The sequence below is a fragment of the Leucopleurus acutus genome, assembly GCF_964270905.1.
Source record: "Leucopleurus acutus genome assembly, chromosome: 2".
Lineage (NCBI taxonomy): Eukaryota > Metazoa > Chordata > Mammalia > Artiodactyla > Delphinidae > Leucopleurus > Leucopleurus acutus.
In genome coordinates, this window is record NC_139143.1 from 84,592,771 (window position 1) to 84,617,098 (window position 24,328).

General features: G+C 43.0%; 1 protein-coding gene across 5 annotated transcripts in view; it reads right to left on the bottom strand.

Annotated features, from left to right (window-relative positions):
- Window positions 1-1,135: 1,135 nt before the first annotated feature.
- The window catches only part of PIP5K1A (phosphatidylinositol-4-phosphate 5-kinase type 1 alpha), a gene marked incomplete at its 3' end in the record, with an annotated part of 46,536 nt that continues 23,343 nt past the window's right edge, over window positions 1,136-24,328 (bottom strand). Inside the window, exons 5-15 of one of the 5 annotated variants that reach the window (XM_082833675.1) lie at window positions 24,127-24,244; window positions 23,798-23,950; window positions 13,657-13,956; window positions 10,847-11,052; window positions 9,076-9,159; window positions 8,219-8,267; window positions 7,930-8,014; window positions 6,720-6,866; window positions 6,395-6,524; window positions 2,932-2,980; window positions 1,136-2,767 (exon numbers count right to left, since the gene is read on the bottom strand). In XM_082833675.1, the coding sequence (XP_082689801.1) occupies window positions 2,765-2,767; window positions 2,932-2,980; window positions 6,395-6,524; window positions 6,720-6,866; window positions 7,930-8,014; window positions 8,219-8,267; window positions 9,076-9,159; window positions 10,847-11,052; window positions 13,657-13,956; window positions 23,798-23,950; window positions 24,127-24,244 (1,324 nt within the window). Of the gene's footprint in view, window positions 2,768-2,871; window positions 2,981-6,201; window positions 6,525-6,719; window positions 6,867-7,929; window positions 8,015-8,218; window positions 8,268-9,075; window positions 9,160-10,846; window positions 11,053-13,656; window positions 13,957-23,797; window positions 23,951-24,126; window positions 24,245-24,328 lie in introns of those variants that run through there. The other 4 variants (XM_082833677.1, XM_082833674.1, XM_082833676.1 and 1 more) reach the window with 4 other exon arrangements.

Sequence of the window (24,328 nt, forward strand, 5' to 3'; positions counted from 1 at the left end):
TTCTCTAGAACAGATCATTCTCATACCTCTAGGCCCTTGTGCTCAAGTGAAACTTTCCCCAACACTTCAGGCCCACAATAACCTCTCATCTTCTTTGACCTTTATATGCTGTATCACTCTGAATCAGAGAACTGAAATCCTTAACTGTATCACATCTAACATGTTGTTTTTGTGTGCACGTATGTGTGTGCTCCTCCTGGACACTATAAACCCTTGAAGGTCAATTACTTCTTTTGACCTTCAACTGTCCAGTGCATTCATGGCTCTTGCTCATTAGCTGCTGCATAAATATTTGTAGAATGACCTTAACAAGGTAGGGAATAGTGGTGTGGAAAGGAACATTTTTTAGTTTGTTTCTCTCCAAATCTCCCCCACCGCCTTAGAACATCCCTTTTTGTCTAGTTTCCCATTCCAGTAAAATAGCCTAAGCTCAACCTCACAGAAGAGAAAAACACATAGCTGAGGAAAGCAGTCTCTATGCTTTTCTAGGAGTGACAGACACCCTGGGGCCAGGTCAAGGGAAGGAAAGGCAGAGAATCCTAGGACCAACCAACCTCAAGCTTGCTTTTCCCACTGTCCCTCTCCTTTCCTCCTAAACCTGAGTAGAATTTTGAGCTATGGGTCCCCAAATCCCTAGGCAACAGACCCACATTAATTCCCTTCCTATTCATTCACAGCTTTTCCTTGTCAAGTGTAAGTTGTTAAGAGGGAGGAGGTGACCAGAAGGTAATCAATGAAGCCATTTCTCTCAGCCTGAGTTAGACTGAAATTGGAGTGAGGAAAACTGGAAAGGATGCATTTGTTCAGGGTAACATGAACAAAACTGAGCCTGAGGTAGGAGGGTGGAGCAGATGGTATATGAAAAAGAACCAGGAAGAAGCAAGAAGTCTAAATAACTGATGAAAGTTTAATACATTAAAACCAGGTATTTATCACTTTTATATTGTATTTGCCATTTCTGAACAATACAAAGTAGAGGCAAATAGTGACACTTCATAAAAATGTTGATTCCCCATTCCCTTCCCTAAGACCCAGCCTCCCTCAAATATTCCCTCCCACCCCCTACAGAACTCTGTCCTGAATAAAACACTTAAATACATCATAAATAGTAAATTATGAAAAAAAAATAGCAAGAATTGTTTCTTTTCTTCTTGTAAAAAAGAACATGGCAGCAAAGACAGGCAGCCAGAAACTGGCTGGGGGTGTCTAATATAGACAGTTACTCGGGGTATGAGCTAACCTACTATCAAGGCAGGGTGGGATGGAGAGGGGACAGGATGGGGATTCAACAATCTGCCTGAGATGCCAGGCCCCCTTCTTCCCCTGACAGGGGGAGGAGGATCAGATGGAGAACATGGGGAGGAGAGGGATTACACAGCCCGTTTCCACGTTCTCTGCATGAAGAGAGGTGGCAGGGCATGTGGCACAGCAATGACCTCACTAAGGCAAGAATCTGCTGGCTCTCCATGAGTTTAAGAGAATATTCTCTAGCCTCACAGTTATGGACTACCTGTTAAACAGACACAGGTGTCCCCTTCTCCATCTCAGCTCCATGAACAGCAGAACGCTGTTGGAAAAGGTGGTAAGAGCAAGGAAGAAATCTCCTTTGGAGAAGAATCTAAAATTCATTTGATAAGTCTTCATATTTAGAAAAACAAGCAGAATACATTTCAAATTGCAAAACAGTAATAATCATTATGGCCTGGCCGTGAGTAGGGTCCTGCCTAGAAAGGGTTCTGACCTTTTACCCCTATGACTGCCCCACTGTTTAACAAAAGGGGTAAAGATTACCCCATGTCCCACTCTCTCCATTCCTTCAGCTTTCAGAAATTCATTAAGAGAGGAGGAGTTAAAGAGGAGCTGCTCCTGGCAGAGCAGCTTCTGTTTCTCAAACACCAGGGCTCTTCTGAGGGAACCCTATGAATATGCATCTCACCAATACTTACGGAGTTCTGATCTGAAACTGTCTGGCTTGAAATTGTGTGCTATTTTTCTTTTCCTTTTTTAAGGAACCAAAAGGCGGCGGCTGGGAGGTGGTTAAACACCCTTACCCCCCAAAACACCTTTACAAAGATTACAGGGTGGACGGGCTTCCCTGGTGGCGCAGTGGTTGGGAGTCCGCCTGCTGATGCGGGGGACACAGGTTTGTGCCCTGCTCCGGGAGGATCCCGCATGCCGCGGAGCGGCTGGGCCCGTGAGCCATGGCCGCTGAGCCTGCACGTCCGGAGCTTGTGCTCTGAAACAGGAGAGGCCACAGCAGTGAGAGGCCTGCATACAGCAAAAAAAAAAAAAAAAAAAAAAAAAAGAGTACAGGGGTCTTCTTCCACAGAAAAAGAGCTAAGGTTGGGATAATGTACCAGCCAGTCTGTCCTGAGGAAATTAAGAGTCCAGCTCCTGGTGAAAGGTAGATGAGGGGGAAGAAAACCACCAAGTCCAGCAACCCCACTTCCAACAGGAAGAATGGGGGTTTGAAAACAATTCAGTTGTGGAAGGAAGGCTGGCTAGTAGAAAACCTGTGCCACCCAGCTCAGGAGTAGAGAGGATGCCGCTGTCCTCAACTGTCCGAGGCACTAATGCCCATTCATGAGGAAGGCGAAGTAGAAGAGGTTCTTCTTCAGGGAGGAGACGGAGAGCTCCCTTAGCCTCCATTACACTTTTTTTGATGACCAAGTAAAAGAAAACTCAGCATTGCTGGGTCAAGGGCTGACATCTTGGGATCACAGAGATGGTAGAATCTTGCTCCAGGTCTTCTGAGGATTTTTGTTCACTGGAAAAGGGAAAGGGTTTAAAGTTAAAAAAAATTTTTTAAGTAAGATTTAGGGGGGCGCCCAGTCCCCCTAACCCTGCCAATTATGTTGCTGCTCCACTCCATCAGTGATGCTCTTTATACCCTTCCAAAGCATCCACCTCCCCCACATCCCAGACACTTACATGGATGAACTCTGACTCTGGAACTTCATGCTTTTCCAAGAGGGTTGAGCTAACAGGAGGGGGGAAAAAATGGAGGCAGAAAGAAGAATTAGTAAATAAATGAGAAAAGGGACTCTCAGGTCAAATCTCATACTACTTCTCCATTTCATTGGGAATCAATTTAGGATTCAAAAAGAAGGGGCTAAGAAGCTACCAGATTTGGAAGCACATTGTTTTAATTAACTATTTACTTTTTTGTCTTGACTTCTATAAAATATTTCCTAACACCCTCCTCTACCTTCTTCAATCCCCAGGTGTGGTAGGCACCCAATGAACACTGCCATCTGATAGTCATGCCATTGTGTAATTTTCTCCTCTTGAGTGTGGGCTGAACTTAGTGACTTTCTTCTAGTGAACAGAATGCACCACAGGAGATGTAAAGTCAATTCTGAGATTAGGCTACAAAAAGACTATAGCTTCCTCTTGGGTACCTGCTCTCTCACTTGTTTGCTCTGAGGAAGCTAGCTGCCATGCAGTGAGCTGCCTTATGGAAAGGACCATGTGACAAGGAACTGAGGGAACTGGCCAACAGCCAACAAAGAAGTGAGCCCTTATTCCAATAGCCTACAAGAAACTGAATCCTGCCAACAACCACACAGATAAGCTTGGAAGCTGATCCTCCCCTGGGCGAGCCTTCAGATGAGACCACACTGCTGGCTACTAGCTTCACTGTAACCTCCTGAGAGACTTTAAGCCAAAGGCACCCAGCTAAGCTACACCCAGATTCTTTTTTTTTTTTTTTTTTTTTTAACATCTTTATTGGAGTATAATTGCTTTACAATGGTATGTTAGTTTCAGCTTCACAACAAAATGAATCAGTTATATATATACATATATTCCCATATCTCTTCCCGCTTGCGTCTCCCTCCCTCCCACCCTCCCTATCCCACCCCTCCAGGCGGTCACAAAGCACCGAGCTGATCTCCCTGTGCTATGCGGCTGCTTCCCACTAGCTATCTACCTTACGTTTGGTAGTGTATATATGTCCATGCCTCTTTATCGCTTTGTCACCGTTTACCCTTCCCCCTCCCCATAGCCTCAAGTCCATTCTCTAGTAAGTCTGTGTCTTTATTCCTGTTTCACCCCTAGGTTTTTCATGACATTTTTTTTTTTAAATTCCATATATATGTGTTAGCATACGGTATTTGTCTCTCTCTTTCTGACTTACTTCACTCTGTATGACAGACTCTAGGTCTATCCACCTCATTACAAATAGCTCAATTTCGTCTCTTTTTATGGCTGAGTAATATTCCATTGTATATATGTGCCACATCTTCTTTATCCATTCATCCGATGATGGACACAGATTCTTAAGCTACATTATATCTGAGATAATAATGTTTGTTGTTTTTAGCTGCTAAAATTTGGGGTAATTTGTTACACAATACATAATATATATTTTTGTACCTGGAAGTGAAGTACTGCTGTAATAAATATCTAAAATGTGGAAGTGGCTCTGGAAGAGGGAACTGGGTTTGAGGACAGTTTTAGTGAAAGTTTAAAAGTGCCCTGAATATACTGTAGAATTCTGGACTTTAAGGGGATTGCCAGTAAGGGCTTAAAGTGAAAAAAATCTTATTAAAAATTGAAGGAAAGGGGATCTTTGCAATGTAGTGAAACAAAGTTTAGCAACAATGTCATCTACAGTTATGTGAAAAGTAGAATACGTGCCTCATGAACTGGGTGATCTGGCTAAGGAGATTTCTAAACCAAGTGCTGAAGGTGCCACCTGGTTTCTTCTTAACGCTTATAGTTAAAATATGAGAGAAGAAAAGTAAGTTCAGGGGAGGACTATTAAACAAAAGGAAGCCAAGACTTGATGGTTTTGAAAATTCTGAGCCTCTCCAGATAGCAAATAATGCTAAAATTAAGAAATGGATAAAATCTAAGGCACTGCCAGGAAAATGTGGTCTACAGATGAAGCCAAGGGTATGACTGTAAAACATCTGTTAAGAACTCAAAGTACTATTCAGTCATACAAAAGGTGATTCAAAAGATTAAGGGTATGTCTCTCAGATCCTCTCAACTTAACAGGATCTCTAAGAAGCATAGAGCTTATCAAGAAGGTATTTGTGGCTTCTGTCTAATAGCGTGAATCCCAATGAGATTCATAGGAGGCCCACAAAATCTCTGAGGGTATTATAGCAGCAGAAACACTGTCCTGCTTGGACTGAAAGGGACAGAAATAGTACACAATGAAAAGAGACCACTGGATCCCCAAAATTGGCAAGTAGCAGGCTGAGAAAATTACTCAGCTGCAAACACATTGTAGTTTTCATGAAAAAGGAAGACTCAAAAGGCAAAACCAAGAGTCCCAAAGGTAGAGCCAAGAGCCACAAATTATTCTCATGCTTTGAGACCTGATAAAAGAAACTCCGACATTTGCTGGGGTTTAGACTAGCTATGGATCAGACTCCTCTGTGCCTCCCGTTCTCCCTTTTTTATACAGGAATGTGTGAAGAGATTATCTATTGTTTGTCTCATCATTGTATGCTGGGTGTGTGGGGAGAAGATAGCCTGTCTCTTTAGTTTCACAGTCCACAGTGATCGCTGCTTCCTGATACACTCTTAGGTAATTCACTCCTCAAGTGTGGGCTAGATTAAGTGACTAGAATGCAGAATAGGAGACTTGGTTATGAAAGACCGTGGCTTCTGCTTAGGTGCATGCACTGTCACTTGCTCATGCTAAGGGAAGCGAGCTGCCATGTTCTTAGTTGTCCTATGGAGGGGCTCATGTGGCAAAGAACTGAGGGAGGCCCGCAGAAAACAGCCAGCAAGAAACAAAACCCTCAGTCCAGCAACTCACCAGAAACTGAATCCTGTCAAAAACCACATAAATGAGCTTAGAAGTGAAGCCTCTCAGTTGAGCCTTCAGATGAGCCTAGCCCTGGACAAAGACCTTGAGCCAGAGGACCCAGTTAAGCTGCACCCAGATTTCTAACTCACAGAAACTATGATATATGTTTGTTATTTTAAGTCACTAAGTTCTGGGGTAATATATTATGATGTAATAAGATGATTAACACACCAAAAACAAAAAATTAAATCACAATCTTTACACTGGATCCTTTTGAAAGGTTAACTGTTCACTGTCTTCAGTGCCTGGGAATCTTTCCAGCCTTAAATCCCAAGCTAAGAATTCTCACTTAACTCACCGGGAGATGAAGCATTAGTTGGGGTATTTTGATTGAATACCAGAAAAGTCTGTACATAAAGACTTCCCACCACCCCCTAAAAATGCAGAGATGTTGATACACTTTTCCAAATCACTAAAGATGAGCTCTTAGGAAGATGAACATGCAAAAATCTAGTGAAGAGCAAAAGACAAACAATAGTCTCTGGAAAAAACAGAATTATGGAGGTTCTCAAGGACCTGAAGAGAGAGATGAGAAGATTACATGGAGAAAGGGGCCAAGGAACCAACCTTGTAGTTAGCATTTGCAAAGTCTCTCCAACTACAGGTGAGAAATAGGGGTCAGGAATAGTCGAGACCTCACTGATTTTCTCTAAAGGTGGAGTCTGAGGTAAAACATCAGGACGACCGAAGTGGACGCCTGGAAAAAAGAAAGGGGAAGAAAATCAATAAATAAAAAAGAAGAGAAAAGGGGGTGGGGAAAATATAGGAAAAAATATGTAGCAACTTGGATTTTCATGGACAGGAACGGGGAGTAGAGGTCCTAAGCAGACAAGGACTCAGAAGGAAGGGAGGGAGTGCCCCATCACACGGGGACCCCAACCCTGGCGCTGACCTGGCTCCACTTCCGCCTTTGTTGTCACTTGTGCCTTGTGTTCCCCAGAGACCGATGGCTGGTAAGTTACGCAGGAGTTGCCGCTGGGGCCTGCTCGCCGAGAGAAAGATGAGCCAGACCGAAACTTTTTGGAAGGAGAGGGCTTCACTTCAAAAGGGAAAGAGAGAGCCTACTTAGCACCCACCTCGGAAACCGTCACCAAGACATAGATACAACTTGCTAGCGTCCCCAACACAAACCCAAAGTTGTTCCTCTGCAAAGCAGGAAAAGGGGTTAATGTCAACAAAGATGGGCTCTATGAACTACTCTTCAGAGGAGGGGGCATCTCAGTCCACTTCACTTTGGAAAAGAAGCAGAGAACCTAGAGGAAAGGAGACACATATCTCTCCCCTCCTACAAGCAACCTCAATGGCTTTGCTTCCGCCTGATGACATGTATCCTATTCTGTAATTCCTTTGTTCTTTAATAGTATCCTTCAGTTAAACCAGACAAAGATGACCCTTTCACTCTATATCCCTGTAGCACTTACACACACAGCACGATGGTGATACTTTACACTTGTTTATATATCACTTTGAAAAGATTTTGAAAGGATTTTTCCATGTTTCTTAAGACTGCTTGGCATGCCTAAGTCCGCTCTGCCTCACCGAGGGACAACTGATGCCTATGATGAGGAGACAGAGATGGGAAGGAGGAGCTGGAATCTGCCAGTGGCAGCAGCGTGAAAGGTTTGGAAAGAAGAACATTGGCACTTCCCAACCAAGAAAGTTGAGGGAAGAGACTAAGAACACCTGCTAAGCAGAAATGAGTAAGTGCTTCTCCAACCTTATGATCCTAATCTAAGAACTTCCTGGCCTTGGGGATATGGTAATATTCTTGCCTATCTCTGACCATAAAAGTCCAGCTTCGCCTATCTCAGCCTGTGGCATGGGTCCTACACCCACAACTAAACATTTTTACAACCCCACCAATTTCTCAGAAATGCCCCTCCCCTCAATGACACATGTAGGGATTGCCAGGGGGAAAGCAGCAACTTGGAAACAACTGAGACAGACAAAGTGACTGACATAAGGATGGGCAGCAGCTCTCACGGGATGTGGGTAGAGTAGGAGAAGCCTCTGGCTTTGGCAGTTCCCTGACAGAGGTGTCCTGCCCCCCATCTCTTGAAGTAAGGGAGCCATTGGAGGGTCATCTGGCAGAAGCCACTTACAGAGGATCTTCTTGAACACTGTAGTGCACATGAAGCGCTGGAACCGTTCGGCGTAGAAGCTTGGGCGATGCACTGATACAGTGTCCTGCAGAGCAAAAGAGATGGCTGCAGAGTTAGAGAGGAGGAGGCCCAGCAAGAGGATCTCTGGTCCAAGGGCCATTTTTCCCTAGGATGAGAGCCTAGCAGAAGGGTAGAACCCACAAATGAAATAAGGTAAGAGGAAACTGAGGGGGCAAATCAGAAGTGAGAGAGGCAGAAAGAGGAGAGCCTCTAGCTGACTGCTACTCACCCCATCATGTACCAGAGCTTTCCAAGAGTGCTCCAACTTCTTAACAAACCTGACAAGAAAAATGTATATCATGCATTCAACATTAAACGAATGACCTTATAGTTTTCTACTTTACAGAGTTAAAAGAGCAATCGCAGTAGCAAAGAGAGAGACCGGGAAAGCACCCCCACTATTATGCTGGCTTTCCAAAGAACAGACAAGGTAGTGCTTATTCCACATGGAGATCGAAGCTGTTTCTAGATAAGTCGATTATTGCCCCCCTCAGAAAGGGGTAGTTAATATGTCCCGGCAAGTCAGGGACAAGAATATTTATTGTAAAAGGGGAGCTGGAGGGACAGATGGGCAAACCTGGAAGGGGGTCAAGTACTGTCCAGTCCTCATTAGTACCTGAAACCTTACAGGAGCAAAACTGGGGTCTAACATTTCCAGCTCTTCCTTCACTACCACACCACTGCCTGAATTCCACAGGCTAATGCTTTTCACAGAACACAGTGATCCTCTTGTTTTTCCTCCATGGAAAGGAGGGATGTGTTTCCAGCTGTATCCTAATGTGGAGTATGACTCATGTCACAGGTCTTCCACAAAATGCCAGAGAGATGGCGTTTCTACCCTGGTGCTTCTAAGGACTGACTCAGCTTTCCACAGAGGTGTATGCTATGTTTGGGGAGATGGTGGGATAAGGAAGCCAACAGACAGGCATAATCAGGAAATAAAAAACCATCTGAAACCCAATGAAGCAAGCAGCCAGACTGCAACTTACTCTTCTTGCTTCAGGAAGAATTTGGTGACACCCATCTAAAACAGCTATGTGAGTAAATCCACATCCACTCTACCCCTAGGATCTATATGCTCCTCACCTGTAAGATTGAAGAATGTCAATGATCCCAATATAAAGCAGCAGCCTTTCCCCTTTACTATTCCGGGCCGGGATGCCACCCATACTGGGGAAGACAAGAAGGAAAGAGTAAGAAAATCTTTTGTCTAGCAGGCAGAGGCTTCTGCTAACCTCAAATCAGATCAGGACATGTAACTGAGACCTAAGCATAGTTAGAAGTCCCATCTTCCATAAGCTGGGGAAGAGCAAGAGACTTCGCCCAGCCCCACCCACTTTGGCTTATGTATTGTAACCTCTTTCTCTCCAAATCTCACCTGCCTGCCTCTCCCACCCCAAATCCATGGAAGAGAATCTAAAAATCACCCCTACTCAGCAATTTTAGGAATACTCTCCCAATTAACTCTAAACTTTCTTAGTACTCTACTCTTTTTTTTTTTTTTTGGCTGCACTGCAAGGCTTGTGGGATCTTAGTTCCCTGATCAAGGATCGAACAGGGGCTCTCGGCAGTGAAAGCACAAAGTCCTAACCACTGGACCGCCCAGGAATTCCTCCCCAGTACTTTCATATTTTAATTTATGCCCACTGAGACACTCTTCTGGAGAGTCATGGTAAAGAATACTTTAAAATGAAACCACTTAAAAGACATTTGATACTTTAGTAACTACACTTCCTCGATCCATGATGGTAACAAAGACGCCTTCCATAAAGAAGTCTATAATAAATTGTTTTTGATAAAGTTCTAATATAATTTGCAGGCGTGCATCTAAGACTCTGAGTGAACATTTTTTAAAAAGTCTTGGACTTCCCTGGTGGCACAGTAGTTAAGAAACTGCCTGCCAACGCAGGGAACATGGGTTCGATCCCTAGTCTGGGAAGATCCCACATGCTGCGGAGCAACTAAGCCCATGTGCCACAACTACTGAGCTTACACTCTAGAGCCCATGAGCCACAACTACTGAGCCCACGTGCCACAACTACTGAGGCCCATGCATTCTGGGGGCCCGCATGCCGCAACTACTGAGCCTGCGTGCTGCAACTACTGAAGACCACACACCTAGAGCCGGTGCTCCACAACAAGAGAAGCCACCGCAATGAGAAGCCTGTGCACCGCAACGAAGAGTAGCCCCCATTCGCCACAAGTAGAGAAAGCCTGCACGCAGCAACGAAGACCAAACGCAGCCAAAAATTAAAAAAAAAAAGTCTTGGGACTTCCCTGGTGGCACAGTGGTTAAGAATCTGCCTTCCAATGCAGAGGACGTGGGTTCGATCCCTGGTCAGGGAACTAGATCCCACATGCATGCCTCAACTAAGAGTTTGCATGCCAAAACTAAGGAGCCCACCAGCCGCAACTAAGGAGCACACGTGCCGCAACTAAAGGAGCCAGTGAACCGCAACTAAGGAGCCATCAAGCTGCAACTCAGGAGCCTGCCTGCCACAACTGAGACTCGGTGCAACCAAAAATAAAAAATAAATAAAATAAAAATAAAATAAAATAACAAAAAAAAGAAATTATATGTTTGTTTTAAAATAAATAAATAAATTTTTAAAATTCCAAAAAAAAAAAGTCTCTTAATTTTGAATAGTTCTCCTTCCCAGATGTACAAATCCCAAATTTAAGACATCTTCCTTTCCTTTTACATTCTTAGGAAAGCTCATCCTATAGTTCTGTAAGCATTAAAGCTATTGACTTAACTACTGAATAAAGGCTACTCCTTCTCAGAAGCTGCGTCCCTCCCTCAAGAAAATAGTGCTCTGAGCCTATGCACTCCTTCCCAGTGCCCGAGTCCACTCACTGGTCCTCAGTCTCCATGGTGCCACCTCGTCGAGCCTCGCCCTGGATAGATTCCATGGCTGTGGAATAGAGAGCCTTTTGGGGGGCTGGTCTGCGAGTGTCAGTTGCATATTGTGCTTCATTGCCTAAAGGCTCTCGTTGTGCATAATCTATGTTATGGATTGACACCAGGAGGCTATAGTCCATTATCTTGAAGCTCTGCAGCACCTAATGGAAGGAAAAAACATGATCTGAGCCTTGGGAGGTATGAGAATCTTTTTTCAGGATCTCACAGCTTTCCTGATCTAACTGTTTTTGATAGCGAACCTCCAGAGCTATAACCACAGGATCAGCCTTTGCTCCTCCTACTCCTTGGAGAACAGTACATTGACCTCCTCTGGTCACCCTTCACTGATATCCCTTCAGCTTTCCTTCACCAGAGTACATACAAATTAGGCCACGGCCTAGCCCACAAGATCCTCTTTGTCTGTTCTTTCCTTGTATCTCTTCATGAAAAGAGCATTATATTCTCAATGAAAGAAGAAACACATATTTGAGCTCTAAAAAAATCCACAAGGAGGGTCTGGTAAAAGTAAACTTTGTGACAGAGCAGATCTGTGGCAGGTCCTTATATGGCCAGCTTCACTTCAGTTCATTATTTGCTGAATCCTTACCATCTGTAGGCACTGTGCCTGCTTATGTGGATACAAAGATACGTAAGAGAGCTTCTGTCCTCATGGATATTATAATTTAGAAAGGGAAACTAATGTAAAAATAAATACAATACAGTCTACTATGTGTAACAATGGAATTGCATACATGATTGAGGAATACTACAGAGACATACATAAATAGGCTTATGAGGGATCGATTAGAGAGAAAATAAATGCAAGTAAATAAAGGAAGGAAAGAAGAATGCCAAGGCCTGCAAGCATGAAACAGCAGGCTACATGCAGGGAGGTATAATTTGGTGTTGCTAGAACATAAAATGCAAAGGCTAGGTGTTTGGCACGAGAGAGAGGACGGTAGGGGCAAGACAATGACAGGTCTGATGTGTCATATTAAGGAGCCTGGATTGTCTCCTACAGTTCTCAACCTTGTATATTTCCACCAGTTCCAGCAGCTCACTTTGGGGGTTTTGGTAGGTGGATAGAGTAAGGGATAAAGAGAGTTCAGGACTGATTCTTGGCCTCTCCCGCCGTGGAGCACAGGCTCCGACGCACAGGCCCAGAGGCCATGGCTAACGGGCCCAGCCACTCCACGGCATGTGGGATCCTCCCAGACCGGGGCACAAACCTGTGTCCCCTGCATCGGCAGGCGGACTCTCAACCACTGAGCCACCAGGGAAGCCCAGGACTGATTCTTATGTGTGGTTTGAAAAACCTCTCTGCTCCACCAAGTCTCCAGTCCTCACAACCAAAAGAGCCAAACTAAAATAGGCATTATCCTGGAAGTAGATGCAGAGTAAGCAAAGAAAGGCAAGGATGGATAACAGCATGGACTGAATAGAAGATGACAATCCTACAAAAGCAGTTTGCCAAAAAAAAAAAAAAAGGTGGAAAAATCAGTAGGGAAAGATGTCACAAAAACCAACAGATGTCAAGAAAGTGGAATCAGGGCTTCTCTGGTGGTGCAGTGGTTGAGAGTCCACCTGCCAATGCAGGGGACACGGGTTCGTGCCCCGGTCCGGGAAGATCCCACTTGCCGTGGAGCGGCTGGGCCCGTGAGCCATGGCCGCTAAGCCTGCACTCCGCAATGGGAGAGGCCACAGCAGTGAGAGGCCCGCGTACCGCAAAAAAAACAAAAAAAAAAAGAAAGTGGAATCAATCAACTGTCAAACACTGCAGAAAATTCAAGGAAGGACTGAGAAGTACTCTCTATTCGGCATCTACGTGGTCATTGGAGAGAGCAGTTCAATTGAAGTGGTGAGAGCAAAAGCCAGGACACGGTGGGTTGAGGCAGGAATAGGAGAAGAGAAAGGGAAAAGAGAAATGGAGGCATCATTAAATGAAGACATTGAAAAACATTCTCTTAATCTTAAAATAAAAAAGAGATAAACTTGTTTGTATATAGATAGAAAATAGTCAGTTGAGGCTGAAGCCAGAGGTGGGAAAGGAAGTAAGTGATGAAGCAGGATCCTAGAGAAACAGGAGGAAATGGATCTAGGTCACAAAAGGGACTGACCTGGAATAATCGACCAAGTTGGGAAGAAAATATAGATTAAGGATGGTTAAGTGTAGATCCATTTATAAAGTGATGATGGGGGCAGGACAAAGGGATGGTACAGAATAGAAAGTTGAGGTAGTTTGTTGAGAAACAAGGCTGGGGGGATAAGAGTCAGAAACCTGTTTGAAGAGAGTGCCAATCATGTGCAATCTCTGGGAGGAACAGGAAATGGATTGATGAGGAATACTGAGGGCCCAGGTAGGGGTGGATATCATAAATCTGTAGAGATGCCAGTATACACAGTTGTGTGATTTTTTTCAGCAGCACTCAGCTTCTAAGATATAAATTTGGATTTGGCAGACAGGATCAAAAACTGAGCCATGATGGTGCTGGTATGAAAATAAGGAGAATGTATGCTTATGAGGCCCAGGACAGGTAGCAGGTAGAGAAAAAAAAGACGGGAGGGGAGTTAGACAAACGGGGAGAAAGTAAAAATGTAAAGGCATAAAGGATCTAATATAAAAGTTATTTTAAATGAAGTCTGGCACAGATGGAGCTAAGGAACAGAGTCCCATCTCCCACAGATTAGATGCCTAAGAACGACCAAGCTGTTTTACAGACTGAGATTTCCGGTGCCTGAGAGAGAAGGAAATGTGACAAACTCACCAAACAGTCGCGCTGCAGGGTCTTGCACAGAGCATTGTACATATCAGCATCCAAAAAGAGACCATCAGGGATGTCTTGTAAGAAGTCCAGGTCTTTAAGGGTGGGGAGAGGTTTCTCTCGCTCTTTTTGGGAAGCCCGCCTTTTGTAGGTTGAGCCCTTGAGGTCATATTTGATATGCATCTTGACTGACCGTGGTAAGAGATTGTTCATCACTACAATTCGAATGTTCTTACCACCTGCCTGCACACAGTACAGTCCATAGAACTTAGGCAGCAAAGTCCGAGGGTTCTGGTTGAGGTTCTGAGGACAAGAAAGTAAAAAGAAGTAGAAGAGCAAATTAGCTGATTTTCAATAAAACTCAAGGGCAAAAGCTGTCACCCCCCTTCCTTTGTCTGTTACATGGGATTCAGATACAATCTGCCCATAAGCCCACATTACATTTGTTTAAAATTTCCCAATGTATCTATCTCAATAATGAGCTCACCACCAAGCCGAGTGGAAGGCCTACAATACAGTAAGCAGTCAGGATACTAAACATATGATGAACATATTCCTTCAGAGAGGTTTAAGAGAAGACAGCACTGAAAAAGACTTAATGCTTAGCCTTCTGTATAGTATATTCTTGTGAGTATGAAAGGAGGCAAAGAAGAGTTCCCTAACTTCTCCAGAACCTCCAAGAGGTATCAGTCAGAGTAAGAAAAAATACAGTATTATCAAGGGAAGTAACCAACCTCATACTCTACTCTAGGAGCTGGACTAAGAATGGAAAGCAGAATCATCATTGAAGAAAAACAAAAATAAACAAATGGGACCTAATTAAACTTAGAAGCTTTTGCACAGCAAAGGAAACCATCAACAAAATGAAGAGAAAGCCCAAAATATGGGAGAAAATATTTGCAAATGAAGTGACCGACAAGTGATTTTTCTCTAAAATATACAAACAGCTCATGCAGCTCAATATCAGAAAAAAAAAAAAAACCCAATCAAAAAATGGGGACTTCTTTCGAAGATGGCGGAAGAGTAAGACGTGGAGATCACCTTCCTCCCCACAGATACACCAGAAATACATCTACATGTGGAACAACTCCTACAGAACACCAACTGAACACTGGCAGAAGACCGCAGACCTCCCAAAAGGCAAGAAACCCCCCACATACCGGGGTAGGGCAAAAGAAAAAAGAATAAACAGAGACAAAAGAATAGGAATGGGACCGGCACCAGTGGGAGGGAGCTGTGAAGGAGGAAAGGTTTCCACACACTAGGAAGCCCCTTTGCAGGTGGAGACTGCGGGTGGCGGAGCGGGAAAGCTTCGGAGCCGCGGAGGAGAGCACAGCAACAGGGATGCGGAGGTCAAAGCGGGGAGAGATTCCCGCACAGAGGATCGGTGCCGACTAGTACTCACCAGCCCGAGAGACTTGTCTGCTCACCCGCCGGGGCGGACAGGGCTGGGAGCTGAGGCTCGGGCTTCGGTCGGAGCGCCGGGAGAGGACTGGGGTTGGCGGCGTGAACACAGCCTGAACGGGTTAGTGCACCACGGGGGGGGCCGGGAGGGAGTCCGGCGAAAAGTCTGGACCTGCCAAAGAGGCAAGAGACTTTTTCTTCCCTCTTTTGTTTCCTGGTGCGTGAGGAGAGGGGATTAAGAACGCTGCTTAAAGGAGCTCCAGAAAAAAAAAAAAGGAGCTCCAGAGATGGGCGCGAGCCACAGCTAAAAGCCCGGACCCCAGAGACGGGCATGAGACGCTAAGGCTGCTGCTGCCGCCACCAAGAAGCCTGTGTGCGAGCACAGGTCACTATCCACACCCCCCTTACAGGGAGCCTGTGCAGTCAGCCACGACCAGGGTCCCGGGATCCAGGGACAACTCCCCCGGGAGAACGCACGGCACGCCTCAGGCTGGTGCAACGTCACGCTGGCCTCTGCCTCCGCAGTCTCGCCCCCACTCCGTGCCCCTCCCTCCCCCCCACCTGAGTGAGCCAGAGCCCCCAGTCAGTGGCTCCTTTAACCCCGTCCTGTCTGAGTGAAGAACAGACGCCCTCCGGAGACCTACACGCAGAGGTGGGGCCAAATCCAAAGCTGAGCCCCTGGGAGCTGTGAGATAAAGAAGAGAAAGGGAAATCTCTCCCAGCAGCCTCAGAAGCAGCAGATTAAAGCTCCACAATCAACTTGATGTACCCTGCATCTGTGGAATACATGAATAGACAACGAATCATCCCAAACTGAGGAGGTGAACTTTGAGACTAAGATTTATGATTTTTTCCCCTTTTCCTCTTTTAATGAGTGTGTACGTGTAAGCTTCTGTGTGAGATTTTGTCTGTATAGCTTTGCTTCCACCATTAGTCCCAGGGTTCTAACCGTCCGTTTTTTTTTTGTTTTTCAATTTTTTTCTTAATAATTATTTTTTCTTTTAATAACTTTATTTTATTTTACTTTATCTTCTTTCTTTCTTTCTTTCCTTTCCTCCTTTAGACAACGAATCATCCCAAATTGAGGAGGTGGACTTTGAGAGCAAGATTTATGATTTTTTCCCCCTTTTCCTCTTTTTGTGAGTGTGTATGTGTACACTTCTGTGTGAGATTTTGTCTATATAGCTTTGCTTCCACCATTTGTCCTAGGGTTCTATCCGTCTGTTTTTTTAAAAAATTTTTTCTTAGTAATTATTTTTTTATTTTAATAATTATTATATTTTATCTTACTTTATTTTATTTTACTTTATCTTCTTTCTTTTTTCCTTCCTTCCCTCCTTCCCTCCTTCCTTCCTCCCTCCCTCCCTCCCTCTCTCTCTCTCTCTTTCATTCTTCTTCTACTAATTCTTTCTTTCTACTTTTCTCCCTTTTATTCTGAGCCGTGTGGATGAAAGGCTTTTGGTGCTGCAGCCAGGAGTCAGTGCTGTGCCTCTGAGGTGGGAGAGCCAACTTCAAGACACTGGGCCACAAGAGGCCTCCCAGCTCCACATAATATCAAATGGCAAAAATCTCCCAGAGATCTCCATCTCAACGCCAGCACCCAGCTTCACTCAACGACCAGCAAGCTACAGTGCTGGACATCCTATGCCAAACAACTAGCAAGACAGGAACACAACCCCACCCATTAGCAGAGAGACTGCCTAAAATCATAATAAGTCCACAGACACCCCAAAACACACCACCAAACGTGGACCTGCCCACCAGAAAGACAAGACCCAGCCTCATCCACCAGAACACAGGCACTAGTCCCCTCCACCAGGAAGCCTACACAACCCACTGAACAACCTTAGCCACTGTGGGGCCAGACACCAAAAACAACGGGAACTACGAACCTGCAGCCTGCAAAAAGGAGACCCCAAACACAGTAAGATAAGCAAAATGAGAAGACAGAAAAACACACAGCAGATGAAGGAGCAAGATAAAAACCCACCAGACCTAACAAATGAAGAGGAAATAGGCAGTCTACCTGAAAAAGAATTCAGAATGATAGTAAAGATGATCCAAAATCTTGGAACTAGAATAGACAAAATGCAAGAAACATTTAACAAGGACCTAGAAGAACTAAAGATGAAACAAACAATGATGAACAACACAATAAATGAAATAAAAAATACTCTAGATGGGATCAATAGCAGAATAACCGAGGCAGAAGAACAGGTAAGTGACCTGGAAGATAAAATAGTGGAAATAACTACTGCAGAGCAGAATAAAGAAAAAAGAATGAAAAGAACTGAGGACAGTCTCAGAGACCTCTGGGACAACATTAAACACACAAACATTCGAATTATAGGGGTTCCAGAAGAAGAAGAGAAAAAGAAAGGGACTGAGAAAATATTTGAAGAGATTATAGTTGAAAACTTCCCTAATATGGGAAAGGAAATAGTTAATCAAGTCCAGGAAGCACAGAGAGTCCCATACAGGATAAATTCAAGGAGAAATACGCCAAGACACATATTAATCAAACTGTCAAAAATTAAATACAAAGAAAGCATATTAAAAGCAGCAAGGGAGGGCTTCCCTGATGGCTCAGTGGTTAAGAATCCACCTGCCAATGCAGGGGACACGGGTTCGAGCCCTGGTCGGGGAAGATCCCACATGCCGTGGAGCAACTAAGCTTGTGCGCCACAACTACTGAGTCTGCGTGCCTAGAGCCCGTACTCGACAACAAAAGAAGCCACCGCAATGAGAAGCCTGCGCACCGCAACGAAAAGTAGCCCCCGCTCACCGCAACTGGAGAAAAGCCAGAGAGCAGCAATGAAAACCCAACACAGCCAAAAATAAATAAATAAAATAAATTTATAAAAAAAAAAAAAAAAAAGCAGCAAGGGAAAAACAACAAATAACACACAAGGGAATCCCCATAAGGTTAACAGCTGATCTTTCAGCAGAAACTCTGCAAGCCAGAAGGGACTGGCAGGACATATTTGAAATGATGAAGGAGAAAAACCTGCAACCAAGATTACTCTACCCAGCAAGGATCTCATTCAGATTTGATGGAGAAATTAAAACCTTTACAGACAAGCAAAAGCTGAGAGAGTTCAGCACCACCAAACCATCTTTACAACAACTGCTAAAGGAACTTCTCTAGGCAGGAAACACAAGAGAAGGAAAAGACCTACAACAACGAACCCAAAACAATTAAGAAAATGGGAATAGGAACATACATATCGATAATTACCTTAAATGTAAATGGACTAAATGCTCCCACCAAAAGACACAGATTAGCTGAATGGATACAAAAACAAGACGCATATATTTGCTGTCTACAAGAGACCCACTTCAAACCTAGAGACACATACAGACTGAAAGTAAGGGGATGGAAAAAGATATTTCACACGAATGGAAACCAAAAGAAAGCTGGAGTAGCAATTCTCATATCAGACAAAATAGACTTTAAAATAAAGACTATTAGAAGAGACAAAGAAGGACACTACATAATGATCAAGGGATCGATCCAAGAAGAAAATATAACAGTTGTAAATATTTATGCACCCAACATAGGAGCACCTCAATACATAAGGCAAATACTAACAGCCATAAAAGGGGAAATCAACAGTAACACATTCATAGTAGGGGACTTTAACACCCCACTTTCACCAATGGACAGATCATCCAAAATGAAAATAAATAAGGAAACACAAGCTTTAAATGATACATTAAACAAGATGGACTTAATTGATATTTATAGGACATTCCATCCAAAAACAACAGAATATACATTTTTCTCAAGTGCTCATGGACCATTCTCCAGAATAGATCATATCTTGGGTCACAAATCAAGCCTTGGTAAATTTAAGAAAACTGAAATTGTATCAAGTATCTTTTCCGACCACAACACTATGAGACTAGATATCAATTACAGGAAAAAACCTGTAAAAAATACAAACACATGGAGGCTAAACAATACACTACTTAATAACGAAGTGATCAGTGAAGAAATCAAAGAGGAAATAAAAATACCTAGAAACAAATGACAATGGAGACACGATGACCCAAAATCTATGGGATGCAGCCAAAGCAGTTCTAAGAGGGAAGTTTATAGCAATACAATCCTACCTTAAGAAACAGGAAACATCTCAAATAAATAACCTAACCTTGCACCTAAAGCAATTAGAGAAAGAAGAACAAAAAAACCCCAAAGTTAGCAGAAGGAAAGAAATCATAAAAATCAGATCAGAAATAAATGAAAAAGAAAAGAAGGAAACGATAGCAAAGATCAATAAAACTAAAAGTCCTGGTTCTTTGAGAAGATAAACAAAATTGATAAACCATTAGCCAGACTCATCAAGAAAAAAAAGGGAGAAGACTCAAATCAATAGAATTAGAAATAAAAAAGGAGAAGTTAACAACTGACACTGCAGAAATACAAAAGATCATGAGAGATTACTACAAGCAACTCTATGCCAATAAAATGGACAACCTGGAAGAAATGGCCAAATTCTTAGAAATGTACAACCTGCCAAGACTGAATCAGGAAGAAATAGAAAATATGAACAGTCCAATCACAAGCACTGAAATTGAAACTGTGATTAAAAATCTTCCAACAAACAAAAGCCCAAGACCAGATGGCTTCACAGGCAAAGTCTATCAAACATTTAGAGAAGAGCTAACACCTATCCTTCTCAAACTCTTCCAAAATACAACAGAGGGAGGAACACTCCCAAACTCATTCTGCGAGGCCACCATCACCCTGATACCAAAACCACACAAGGATGTCACAAAGAAAGAAAACTACAGGCCAATATCACTGATGAACATAGATGCAAAAATCCTCAACAAAATACTAGCAAACAGAATCCAACAGCACATTAAAAGGATCATACACCATGATCAAGTGGGGTTTATTCCAGGAATGCAAGGATTCTTTAATATACGCAAATCAATGTGATAAACCATATTAACAAACTGAAGGAGAAAAAACATATGATCATCTCAATAGATGCAGAGAAAGCTTTCGACAAAATTCAACACCCATTTATGATATAAACCCTGCAGAAAGTTGGCATAGAGGGAAATTTCCTCAACATAATAAAGGCCATATATGACAAATCCACAGCCAACATTGTCCTCAATGGTGAAAAACTGAAAGCAAAAAAAAAAAAAAAAAAAAAACTGAAAGCATTTCCACTAAGATCAGGAAGAAGACAAGGTTGCCCACTCTCACCACTCTTATTCAACATAGTTTTGAAAGTTTTAGCCACAGCAATCAGAGAAGAAAAGGAAATAAAAGGAATCCAAGTCAGAAAAGAAGAAGTAAAGCTGTCACTGTTTGCAGATGACATGATACTATACAAGGAGAATCCTAAAGATGCTACCAGAAAACTACTAGAGCTAATCAATGAATTTGGTAAAGTAGCAGGATACAAAATTAATGCACAGAAATCTCTGGCATTCCTATACACTAATGATGAAAAATCTGAAAGTGAAATCAAGAAAACATTCCCATTTACCATTACAACAAAAACAATAAAATATCTAGGAATAAACCTACCTAAGCAGACAAAAGACCTGTATGCAGAAAAGTATAAGACACCAATGAAAGAAATTAAAGATGATACAAATAGATGGAGAGATATACCATGTTCTTGGATTGGAAGAATGAACATTGTGAAAATGACTCTACTACCCAAAGCAATCTACAGATTCAATGCAATCCCTATCAAACTACCACTGGCATTTTTCACAGAACTAGAACAAAAAATTTCACAATTTGTATGGAAACACAAAATACCCCGAATAGCCAAAGCAATCTTGAGAAAGAAAAACGGAGCTGGAGGAATCAGGCTCCCTGACTTCAGACTATACTACAAAGCTACAGTAATCAAGACAGTATGGTACTGGCACAAAAACAGAAAGATAGATCAATGGAACAGGATAGAAAGCCCAGAGATAAACCCACGCACATATGGACACCTTATCTTTGATAAAAGAGGCAGGAATGTACAGTGGAGCAAGGACAGCCTCTTCAATAAGTTGTGCTGGGAAAACTGGACAGGTACATGTAAAAGTATGAGATTAGATCACTCCCTAACACCATACACAAAAATAAGCTCAAAATGGATTAAAGCCCTAAATGTAAGGCCAGAAACTATCAAACTCTTAGAGGAAAACATAGGCAGAACACTCTATGACATAAATCACAGCAAGATCCTTTTTGACCCACCTCCTAGAGAAATGGAAATAAAAACAAAAATAAACAAATGGGACCTAATGAAACTTAAAAGCTTTTGCACAGCAAAGGAAACCATAAACAAGACCAAAAGACAACCCTCAGAATGGGAGAAAATATTTGCAAATGAAGCAACTGACAAAGGATTAATCTCCAAAATTTATAAGCAGTTCATGCAGCTCAATAACAAAAAAACAAACAACCCAATCCAAAAATGGGCAGAAGACCTAAATAGACATCTCTCCAAAGAAGATATACAGACTGCCAACAAACACATGAAAGAATGCTCAACAGCATTAATCATTAGAGAAATGCAAATCAAAACTACAATGAGATATCATCACACACCGGTCAGAATGGCCATCATCAAAAAATCTAGAAACAGTAAGTGCTGGACAGGGTGTGGAGAAAAGGGAACACTCTTGCACTGCTGGTGGGAATGTTAATTGATACAGCCACTATGGAGAACAGTATGGAGGTTCCTTAAAGAACTACAAATAGAACTACCATACGACCCAGCAATCCCACTACTGGGCATATACCCTGAGAAAACCATAGAGTCATGTACCGAAATGTTCATTGCAGCTCTATTTACAATAGCCAGGACATGGAAATTACCGAAGTGTCCATCGACAGATGAATATTAAAGAAGATGTGGCACATATATACAATGGAATATTACTCAGCCATAAAAAGAAACGAAATTGAGCTATTTGTAATGAGGTGGATGGACCTAGAGTCTGTCATACAGAGTGAAGTAAGTCAGAAAGAGAAAGACAAATACCGTATGCTAACACATATATATGGAATTTAAGAAAAAAAAATGTCATGAAGAACCTAAGGGTAAGACAGGAATAAAGACACAGACCTACTAGAGAATGGACTTGAGGATATGGGGAGGGGGAAGGGTAAGCTGTGACAAAGCAAGAGAGAGGCATGGACATATATACACTACCAAACGTAAGGTAGATAGCTAGTGGGAAGCAGCCGCATAGCACAGGGAGATCAGCTCAGTGCTTTGTGACCACCTAGAGGGGTGGGATAGGGAAGGTGGGAGGGAGGGAGACGCAAGAGGGAAGAGATATGGGAACATATGTATATGTATAACTGATTCACTTTGTTATAAAGCAGAAACTAGCACACCATTGTAAAGCAATTATACTCTAATAAAGATGTAAAAAAAAATAAAGGTAGAAGATATAAATAGACATTTCTCCAAAGAATATATACAGATGGCCAAAAAGCACATGAAAAGATGCTCAACATCACTAATTATTAGAGAAATGCAAATCAAAACTACAATGAGGTATCACCTCACACTGGTCAGAATGGCCATCATCAAAAAATCTACAAACGGGCTTCCCTGGTGGCGCAGTGGTTGCGAGTCCGCCTGCCGATGCAGGGGACACGGGTTCGTGCCCCGGTCCACGAAGATCCCACATGCCATGGAGCGGCTGGGCCCATGAGCCATGGCTGCTGAGTCTGCGCATCCGGAGCCTGTGCTCCGCATCGGGAGAGGCCACAACAGTGAGAGGCCCAAGTACCGCAAAAAAAAAAAAAATCTACAAACAATAAATGCTGGAGAGGGTGTGAAGAAAAGGGAACCCTCCTACACTGTTGGTGGGAATGTACAGCCACTATGGAGAACAGCATGGAGATGCCTTAAAAAACTAAAACTAGAGCTACCATATGATCCAGCGATTCCACTCCTGTTCAGTGTTCTTTGCAGCCCTATTTACAACAGCCAGGACATGGAAGCAACCTAAATGTCCATCAACAGAGGAATGGATAAAGATGTGGTACATATATACAATGGAATATTACTCAGCCATAAAAAGGAATGAAATAATCCCATTTGCAGCGACATGGATGGACCTAGAGATTGTCATACTGAGTGAAAGTAAGTCAGAAAGCGAAAAATAAATATCATATATTATCACTTATATGTGGAATTTTAAAAATGGTACACATGAACCTATTTACAAAACAGAAGTTGAGTCACTGATGTAGAAAACAAACTTGTGGTTACTGGGGGGAAAAGGCAGGGGGTAAACTGGGAGACTGGGATTGACATACACACAGTACTATACACAGAACGGATAATTAATAAGAACCTACTGAATAGCACAGGGAACTCTATTCAATACTCTGTAATATGGGAATAGAATCTAAAAAAAGTGGATATATGTGCATGTATAACTGACTCACTTTGCTTCCTGTACAGCAGAAACGAAACACTGTAAATCAACTATACTCCAATAAAAAAAAATTTTTTTTTAATCATCATTGAATCTTGTCGTTGGGTAGCAGGGTCTAAGCTAAAAACACTTAAAATAGGACAGATAAACAAAACCTCCTTTAGCCACAGAGAGACAAAAGAGATGGGAAAAGCACAAAGATGAACTACATTCCTACGACAGAAGGGCTGACATTGTTTTGTCCCCCTGATGGCAGCCTCCCCAGTGGAGTGGAGTGGGCAGCTCAGGCAGCCAGTGCTCCTGGTCCTCTTACCATGTAGTATCCTGGAAGCAGCTTCTGCAGAAACTCCGCCTCTTTGTGCTGGACTGTTTTAATGATGAATTCATCATCGCTGGACACATAGAAGAGGGAACCACTAGCTCCAGAGTTGCAGAGTTCAATCAGCGGCTCATTGCAGAGGGAGTACTGGGCCCAGAGAAAAGAGAGCAAGAGGTTCAGAGATACAAGGGCATGCCCAACCAGAAATCAACTACAGATGCAATTCTAAAGAAAAACTAGAGCAAGAGTGTGGAGAGAGGGTCTCCCTTTGGAAGTATCCCTCTGATACTGGAGTCCCAGGGTCCTGAAATCTGGAAGCTTACCAAGTAATCATCAGGGCGGATACCAAATAACTCCCGAAAGTAGCGGAAGGCAACAGGTGCATAGGTCTTGAACCGAAAGTCATTGTAGTGATGAGCAGGAGTCAGGTTGCTCCCTTCACTGTGGGGTTGAACAGAAGAAGCCATAACTTACCAGTTCCTGTCATTTAGGGAGTCCACACCCTGGAAAGACACTCAGTCACCC